Source organism: Atractosteus spatula, chromosome 9, assembly GCF_055471065.1.
Source record: "Atractosteus spatula isolate fAtrSpa1 chromosome 9, fAtrSpa1.hap1, whole genome shotgun sequence".
NCBI lineage: Eukaryota > Metazoa > Chordata > Actinopteri > Semionotiformes > Lepisosteidae > Atractosteus > Atractosteus spatula.
The window spans coordinates 52,372,340-52,380,901 of record NC_142714.1 but is presented as its reverse complement, the minus strand read 5'-3'; the positions used below and the strand labels follow the sequence as shown (position 1 = coordinate 52,380,901).

The 8,562-nt window shown below is 45.7% G+C and overlaps 2 protein-coding genes across 2 annotated transcripts; one reads left to right on the top strand and one right to left on the bottom strand.

The window, feature by feature from the left end:
* Window positions 1–1,181: 1,181 nt before the first annotated feature.
* timm8a (translocase of inner mitochondrial membrane 8 homolog A (yeast)) lies at window positions 1,182–3,204 on the top strand. The gene is made up of 2 exons (XM_088924474.1): window positions 1,182–1,439; window positions 2,520–3,204. The coding sequence occupies exons 1-2, from the start codon at window positions 1,329–1,331 to the stop codon at window positions 2,679–2,681; spliced, it is 273 nt and encodes a 90-aa protein (XP_088780600.1). The 5' UTR covers window positions 1,182–1,328; the 3' UTR covers window positions 2,682–3,204.
* Window positions 3,205–3,430: 226 nt separating this feature from the next.
* Window positions 3,431–8,386, bottom strand: LOC148828882 (magnesium transporter NIPA2). The gene is made up of 6 exons (XM_088924472.1): window positions 8,295–8,386; window positions 7,750–7,891; window positions 6,867–6,923; window positions 6,216–6,306; window positions 5,712–5,872; window positions 3,431–5,413 (listed from the first exon to the last, which is right to left on the bottom strand). Exons 2-6 carry the CDS (start codon window positions 7,889–7,891, stop codon window positions 4,764–4,766), a joined length of 1,101 nt encoding a protein of 366 aa, XP_088780598.1. The 5' UTR covers window positions 8,295–8,386; the 3' UTR covers window positions 3,431–4,763.
* Between the last annotated feature and the right edge of the window lie 176 nt (window positions 8,387–8,562).

Here is an 8,562-nt window from a genome sequence, read left to right as displayed (position 1 = left end):
ATTGCTCTGAGTTAAGATATCTTGTGCAAACAGAACCATGTTTTAAGCGAAGCGCTTCATTAATAACTGCAATGAGTTACTATGAATTTTAAGTCTATTAGTCTATTATGTGTATTAGCCTATATAGTTCAGGTGGGGAGCTGCGTCAGCATGCTCAGGCTGCAAAGGAACAAGTAATAGGTTCATTCCATGCTGAAAAGGGAAGTAAGAAAACACAACATTTCAGCCGTGGAGCCTTCTTCGGGTGTGTTTATTAACCTATATTATAATAATATATTATAATGATATTATTAAGTGTAATAAATAAAATATATTAGTATATTAATTATATTAGTTTCTAAGTATAATACCCAGCAACTCACAACTCACAGCTGGCAGCCCACTGAAGCTCAGCAGGTGTGAGCTTGGTCAGTACCTGGATGGGAGACTCCTGGGGAAAAGCTAAGGTTGCTGCTGGAAGAGGTGTTAGTGGGGCCAGTAGGGGGCACTCACCCTGGGGTCTGTGTGGGTTCTAATGTCCCCGTATAGCAACAAGGAGACTATACTGTAAAAAGGTGCCATCCTTTAGATGAGACATAAAACCAAGATCCTGACTCTATGTGGTCATTAAAAATCTGCAATCTGCAATCTTGCAATCCCTAGCCAAATTTCCCCCTGGCCTTTACTAATCATGGCTCTTTTCTCCTCATTACTGAGAGCCGGTGTTCGGTGTTTGGCAATCTGGCTGCTGTCGCATCATCCAGGTGGGTGCTGCACACTGGCAGTGGAGTGTCCAGAAAAGCACTATATAAGTATAAGGTGCTGGTAAAACATAGTGCTGGTAAACTTTAAATAATTGAAGACTTTAAACTTTGAATCCTTTTAGCCTTTTAAAAAATAACCATATTTACTAGTCACTGAGGAACTGCACACAGTCCGAACAGTGTTTGGTTACTTGATGAACGAATTGCACTTAATGCGGTAACTAGCGCCGTTGTTAAGGCATGAATGAGTCCAAAATAAAAGCTACACAAAGTAGAGCTCATTGCATCATCTCCGAGATGTTCTATGACCCTAGAAAGGGCAATAATCCCGATTCTCTTGAAGTGCACTCTCGCAACTAGCAAGAGATCAGCCAAGGCGTGTGCTTCACCGCAAACCCTTCCCCTACGTCCCTTCCGCTTCCTGTGAGCGGCCCCGCTTGCTCACGCACACACGTGAAGGTCAGGAAGCGCGATCGCTGAGCGCCTGGGCAATTTATCTGTCTTGCGTCTGGGACATGAGCGGGTCGTTGCAGTTTATTTTAATTCGCAACAGAAGCTGAAAGTGAGGAATTCGTCGAGTGTGAAATGGAAGGTCAAGGGGTGACGGCGGACCCTCAGCTCCAGCAGTTCATTGAAGTGGAGTCTCAGAAACAGAGGTTTCAGCAGCTAGTTCACCAGATGACAGAAGTGTGCTGGGTAGGTCGATGTGGAGCGATACTATGTCATAATTGTACCTTTTTTTTTACAAGAAAATGCAAAGTCCCCTTGCGCAAGGGAAACTTTAGCTCGCGTGCCTTATTGAAACACGGCGTTTATTTTGTGTTCAACAAAAACCGGAGCAGCCGATACACGTCTCTTGTTCCGAGTTCTTCGGATTTTATAGAACCAGATCTGATGAATGAACAACGATCCATAAACACACAAAGAATAACACATCGTTATATATTTATATTCCTTCTCCTTCTGAGAAGAAATAAAGACTGTAAATATTTTCTTCGTCCGTTTTCTTGAACGGATTAACTCGGTTGAAGCCGAAAAGTCGTTTCGACAAGCTTGTGATCACGTTTGCTTTAACTGGAGCTATATCCAGCGGAGATGAGGCTGGTTTAACCCTAAAGTTCAACTAACCCTTTACTTTTCATTTTACAGCCAGTGGAGAAAAAGACATAAACTGTATTAGACGTAGCCTGGCTTTAAATCTGGTCCTAAAACTTCTGATGCTACTGTCTTATTACGTTGCTACTGCTGCGTAGCCTGGTGTGTGAGGATCTCAGAAACAAAGACAGGCCGGGCCTGCTCAATACTGGGAGACCTTCAGGGAAGACCAGGTGTGTCTGTACGTTGTGTTCTTTGCAGTATGGTGACCAGGGACACTGCACCGTATAAAGTATTGTGCTACAGGTAAGCAGCCAGACTGTCGCTACAGATCCCAGGGCACTGTGGACGAAAGTAGGGTGCTCACCCCCCAGTGTCCTGGCGACGGTCCACTCTGGATGTGATCGGTCTGGTCTTCCTCCATTTTCCTCACGGGCTGGTGCAGCAGGTTCACGCTCCTCCAGCTGATGGCTGAAGTGGGTCCCCCTCCACGTGTGGGACCCTTCGGGCTGAAAAGCACAGGGTGGATGCAGCAGTTCCCGATTTACTGCAAGGGTGAAAGCCCAGGAAGAGCACCGGGTGTTCACCCCCGTTTTTCACGAGCCGTCACGAGCGATGCGGGCCTTCAGTGCGCAGCAGCGGTGTAGAATTCAGTGCTCCTTCTCGATTTCCCATTTACAGGACAAGTGCATGGATAAGCCCGGGCCGAAGCTGGACTCCAGAACAGAGACGTGCTTTGTGAACTGTGTAGAGCGCTTCATCGACACCAGCCAGTTTATCCTGAACAGACTGGAGCAGACCCAGAGAGGCAAGGCGTCCCTCTCGGAGAGCATGTCTGACTGAGCCTCGCGGAGGCACGGAGCCGGGCCTGAGCACAGCGCGACAGACATGGGGGTGCACCCACGAGGGACTGACGGGGCAGGCCAGTGGCGCGAAGACCGTACAAATGCCCCTGGACTGCCGGCACCCCCTGCCATGTTGTTTTACCCCAAGGGCTGATTCTGACACCTCCCCCTCAGCTCCCCGGGTTCTAGGAGTCATTAGTGAAAGATTTCAGTTTCGTTAGACTACGGAGTTGCCTTTAATTTGAAATCCCAAAAATGTTTACTACATGCAGAGTAAACCTGTTCAATGTATGTAAGTGAAAGGTAAAACCAGCTCTGGTTATGGAAAGGTTGTATTGTGTGCATGGATGAAAACGATGATGAAAAGTATGTTAACTGTTGGTGGCTCAGTCCATTCAAAGCTTTAAAGTGTTTAAATAGAATTTTATTGTGAACATTTGACAGCGGGAAGCTCTCAAAATACACCTACAGTGTGACATTGTTTGCCCTGTTTCCATTTCAAATATAAAAAACTGAAATCGTACTGCTTGAAGTCAGTTTTTTTAGTTAGGTTTGATTTTTTTTAAAGTTACGTTCTTGCTGAATTCCTTGTTAAGCCATTCAGTGAGGTTTTTAGGATGTGAAGTATGTAAATTTGAGTGAGAAAACAGACTCTATTGTGCTTTTTAGCCACTAAACAATCTTAGGCATCTCTTGCATAAAATTAACTAACAAAACACATAAAGAAAAACTAATCATAGCTGAATCACAGTTAAAACAGCTTTCAGTTTTTATTAAAATCCTAAACTCTTATTTACAATAACAAGGTATCAAAAATTAAAGATTGTTTTTTAGAAAGGAACAATAAATATAAACATTTGATTTATGACACCAAAGATTACAAGTGTGCTAAGCCATTACGATTGTTAATACTGTAGTTTTCACATATATAGCATTTGGGAACGGAGGAGATCAGTCCACCTGTTACATGTAAACAAACATACAGCTTCTCCAGAAAGCCACTGTAATTACACTTCTCCATGAAATCTCCTCCGGCCTCCAGCCAGACAAACTGCACACTGAGTAAAAGTGGAAGAATCTGTGCAGTGTGGAAAATCAACCCGTGTAACCTGTCCCTGCCAACAGTGAAAGGCACGAGGTGGTACACATGACCCCTGAAAAGACGTGTACAATAACCCGGCTACTCGTCTCCAGTACTGCAGTTCATTGAATGAATTACAAGAATTCTCCATTACAGAATTCTCCAGAATTACGGCAATCCTACAGAAGTACTGAGAGTTGTGCATTTCAGAATTATACTAATTACTTATACTGTATAAACATATAAACGTGTATGAAATGATTGACGCAAATGAATAATACTATATTAACCGTGTTCAACTTTCTGGAATAGCTCCCGAGACTCGCTCTGTATTACGCCCTGGACCTCAAGTTGTTAATTGCACCACTGGTAAAAATAAATTTAAAAAGGCACCTATTCACGTGACAGTTAGTGAAAAAAGTTATTCTAGTGTTTTGTAGCTAAGCATTAACTTCAGCACAGAAAATTAAATTCTCTCAATTACAGTTTCCTAGACCTACGTAGATCCTAATGTAAACCTTGGGATCAATAAGAACAAAAGACACTAAAAAAAGCCAGTGAGCTAATGAACACAGTGTTGTGTGACGTGTCAGTCCTCTCCCCATTTTTATGCATCCTGCCATTTCAGTGTCACATGTTCCGCAAAGAATGGGAACAGAACTAGTTTTAATAGTGCAGACCTGTCAACCAGAGCCTACACCAGCGGCAAAGGAGAAGAGTTAAAAAAGATGATTCTTGTGGAGTAAAAACGAAAGGAAAAGGAACAAGGATGGCAGTATGAAGTCCTGTGAAACAAGAGGGACTTTTGTGAGAGTAGTCATTTGCAGAGAGAGGGGGTTTTGCTTCCTTTTGGACGGGTACTGTATTTTAAAATATTTTAGAAGGATACTTCCTAGAAGGCACGGTATCCTTCCCAGATTCCGTTCTAAAAATATCTTCAAGACCCCAAATTATTATAAAACAACAACAGATGGGTGTTAAAAGGATCTGACTCCACCGTTAGGTGACCGTGATGCTGCTGCTCCTCCTGGCTGTGCTGTCTGGAGAATGCCTCTTACTGCCTCCCTCCCTCAAAGGCTGTCCCCCAGGCGTCACCGCCTCCTGGCTGGGCACGGGAATATAGGGCTGGCCCCAGGGGTCCCCTCTCTGGCCCCTGCGGAGGAAGAGTGGGAGGGCGTCCCAGGTGAAACTGACATCCTTGAAGGCGTGGAGGAGAAAGATGCCCACGATGATGGTGAGGAAGCCGCTGATCGTGCCCAAGATGCCGTCCGCAGACATTTGGAACCACTCCTTGAAGAGGATGGCGGAGCAGGCCATGACCGCGGTAGTGAAAAAGACGTAGTAGATGGGAGTGACGATGGACGTGTTGAAGATGTCCAGCGCTTTGTTCAGGTAGTTAATCTGCGTGCTGATGCAGGCCACCAGACACACCAGCAGCGCCCAGAGCAGGGGCTCCTTCAGCACCGGCTTCCCCGCGAACAGCTCCTTTGCGCCGATCCCCAGCCCCTTCACACAGGACACGGAGAGGGAGCCGATCGCCGAACAGACGAAGATGTAGACCAGCACGTTCTTCTGGCCGTAGCGCGGGGCCACGATGAAGATCAGGACCAGGCTGCTCACAACGACGCACGCGGCGAACACAATGAAACCTGCAACAGGCGGAAGACAGCAGTTCTGTTAAAGTGAATAATCTGAAAGAAAGAAATCAGGCACTCGCTCGGCAGCGATCACACTTGTTCTGCTTTCAAGATCCAGCTTGTTGTGTCCCACTTCAGCTTTCATCGCCGGCATCTTCCTGTGGCTCAAGCCAAACCTCTGCCATCAGACAGGGCTGTGATCCCTGATCACTGCCAGTCACTGAAATCACAAACTTAAAACTGAATTTCAGCCCAGTGAATTCCGGAGGGCACATTCACCCCCGAGAGACAGTGCAGGTGTGTGACGTACCGGGATCTTTCAGCTTTTCCGCCATGGAGCTCAGGGAGTCCACTTCCTCCTCCTGTGGGGCGTGGATGACCATCACAGTGGAGCCCAGGATGCACAGCAGACACCCGATCTTCCCGTGAACATTCAACCGCTCGTTGAGGAAATAGGAGGACAGCACAGCGCTGAGGAAACAGGAACGGTGAGAGAGAGCACTTGGACAAAAAATGTATCTATCACCTATCAGAACTGTAACAATCTTTCTTGCATTTCTATATGTTATTTAGTGATGTGTTGTAAGTGACCCTCATTAGGATGGTTTGATGGAAGGTACCAAGACCATACTTGAAACAAATCTCGGAAAAAAGTTTTTTTTGTTTTTTTTATCCAAGCGATGTACCACTGTTTTCATCAAAATGGTTAAAACAATACACCGAGAAATCAAACGTGTGATTTTGCACGCAACGTCTTGACGACTCATTTCGGACACGTTTTGCAGGCCGAGCTCGTTCGTCTGTCCTGACTCACCTCACCAGGACGCTCAGGGCTCCCAGCGGCGTAACGAGCGTGGCCGGGGCAAAAGCGTAGGCCGCAAAATTCGCAGCCTCTCCCACCCCCACTGCAACACAAGAGGGCAGGGCGGGTCAGGAGGCAAGCCTGCGCCGGGGACAAAGCATGGCTCTTGCCACGAACACACTTCCTCTTTTGTTTTCAATCACAGTACTTTCTTTCAGAGGGTTTGTGCCTTCCAGTCTCAGGCAGAACACGTGTCTCAGAGATTTCCAGATTAAAACAACGTACAGGTGGGCTGCAACGTAATGACCCGTTCATAAAAACCCGAAACACACCCGGGTATCTGGACATAACGCGCAGCACAGAGCAATGCGGGAGGAGAAGAGAGATGAAAATGGCAGAGAACCGAAGAGCCAGAAGGGTTCTGATCTGGACATCCCTCCAGGTTATGTCAAAGCTCCACAGACCACCACTGGGTCAAGCGCTGGTTTAAACAAAACAAAGGCATGATCTTGGAAAGAAGCCTCTGCTGCTCAGACACGTCTTTCCGTAGCTGATATCACAGTAAATCATAGTGGAAATGACATTCCTGAATGCTTTTGAAGAGTCTCGAAAATAAACTGTCAGACTTGTAGAACCCAAAAGGACACAGACTTCACGACTTACTTGAAATAAGTCCTGCCCACCACAGCCACTCCTTGAGGTAAGCGTGTCCTCCTTGGCCTGCACAGGGAAGGACAAAACAAAACGCCTTCATCTCCCGGTGTCTCCCACTGAACTGCAGCTCATCACCACTGACAGCATCAGTAGCAGGAGTACAGGTATGTTTCCTTCAACACATGTCCAATACACTGACTGAACCAGTTTTTCAACGCAATCTGGTTTTCTGTGACAGGTACAAACAACAAAACTGGGAAACAAGTTCTCCAGCATCAACCGAAGAAACTCACAAGCGGGAAAAGACATTCCATTCCAACAATAATACGCCATATTTAAACACAAACACACTGCAAAGTGAACATCTTCCTAATTAAATAAGATTTCATATTATCAACAATGTGAAGTTTTAAAGAGATGCAAGAATGTCTCACGTTTTCCCGAGATACGATGTGAATGGGTGCGACTGGTATGCCGTAACTCTTCCTGACCAGGTCACAGAAGAAAGTGACAAGGACAAGATGACAGAAATGACACAGGGTGAAAACACAACAGTCTAAGTTTCACATCAATAGTTCACTTCCCATTCAGGTACTGCTGTTTGCGTTTTACAGCGTGAGCAGTTACATTTGCTGGTTGTCTGAGTAGTGTACTGTGCCTCGGGATAACAAAACACTCTGCTCAAGTCATGTGATTGGTATTTGAGTTATTTTCGGAACAAAACTACTTTAAAACTGGGCTCTATAAAACAGCCTGGAGAAACTGAAACAAAAGTTACACAAGGCACAGAGATTACAACGACGAATCATGCGATCCAACAGTAAAGTCGACGATAAACGCAAAGACAGTGAGCCCCGATAAGGTAAAACACACTCGCAGTGTGGACACGTACCCGCTCGCATTGACCCCTTACTGGCCAACCGGAGGAGCCCCTTCTTCTTCAGAATGAAACTGCCCCCAATAAAGGCACTGGAGCAGATGGCCAAGGAGAGGCCGATGTAGAAATTCACTCGGCTTGCAGCATCGATATCCATCTGTTGACAAATGATTCAAGGAAGTCTGATACTGGAGAGAAATCACAGCTGAGTTGAGATTTAAAAGAGAGAGAGAGAGACGCCTCAATCTCAAACTCAACAGCTCAGGTATGACTGTTTCGTATTACATTTCGTTTTACTGAAACCTATCTGGAGATTGAGTGCAGCGTCGATGAAACAGGGCAAAGTCGGTATCTGCTCGTTTGTTGAGGATGAGGTTGAGGGTTTTTTTTCTAAAAAGCAATCCGTTAATTCAGTTCTGACTGTAGCTATAATTCAGTTTTCCAAGACGTTCATGTGATGTCATGGGACAGCTTTGTCATAAAGCAATAAGTTATTTGTAGAAGATGTACATAATTAAATTAAACCGATTCTGTAATAGGAAAAAAAAACAGGAATTTACCTTGCAATCGTGCCCATAGACTCCTGATACAGAGCTCTGTCACAGGCCGGGGAAACCGCAACTTCCTCCATCAACCGGTCCTCTCCGTCTGCAGGTCCTCCAGCTCCGGCTGCCCGGAACCTTTCTTTCTCCTCTTCTGCCACGGAGAAGCGACGAAGCACCGTTTTGAGCTTTCTTCTATTTTAATTAAGTAATATTATCGGTGAAGACACCGGAATCCGTAAGGCAAAAGGCGTTTAACCGAACTGTTGACTTAGTGAATGTGAGC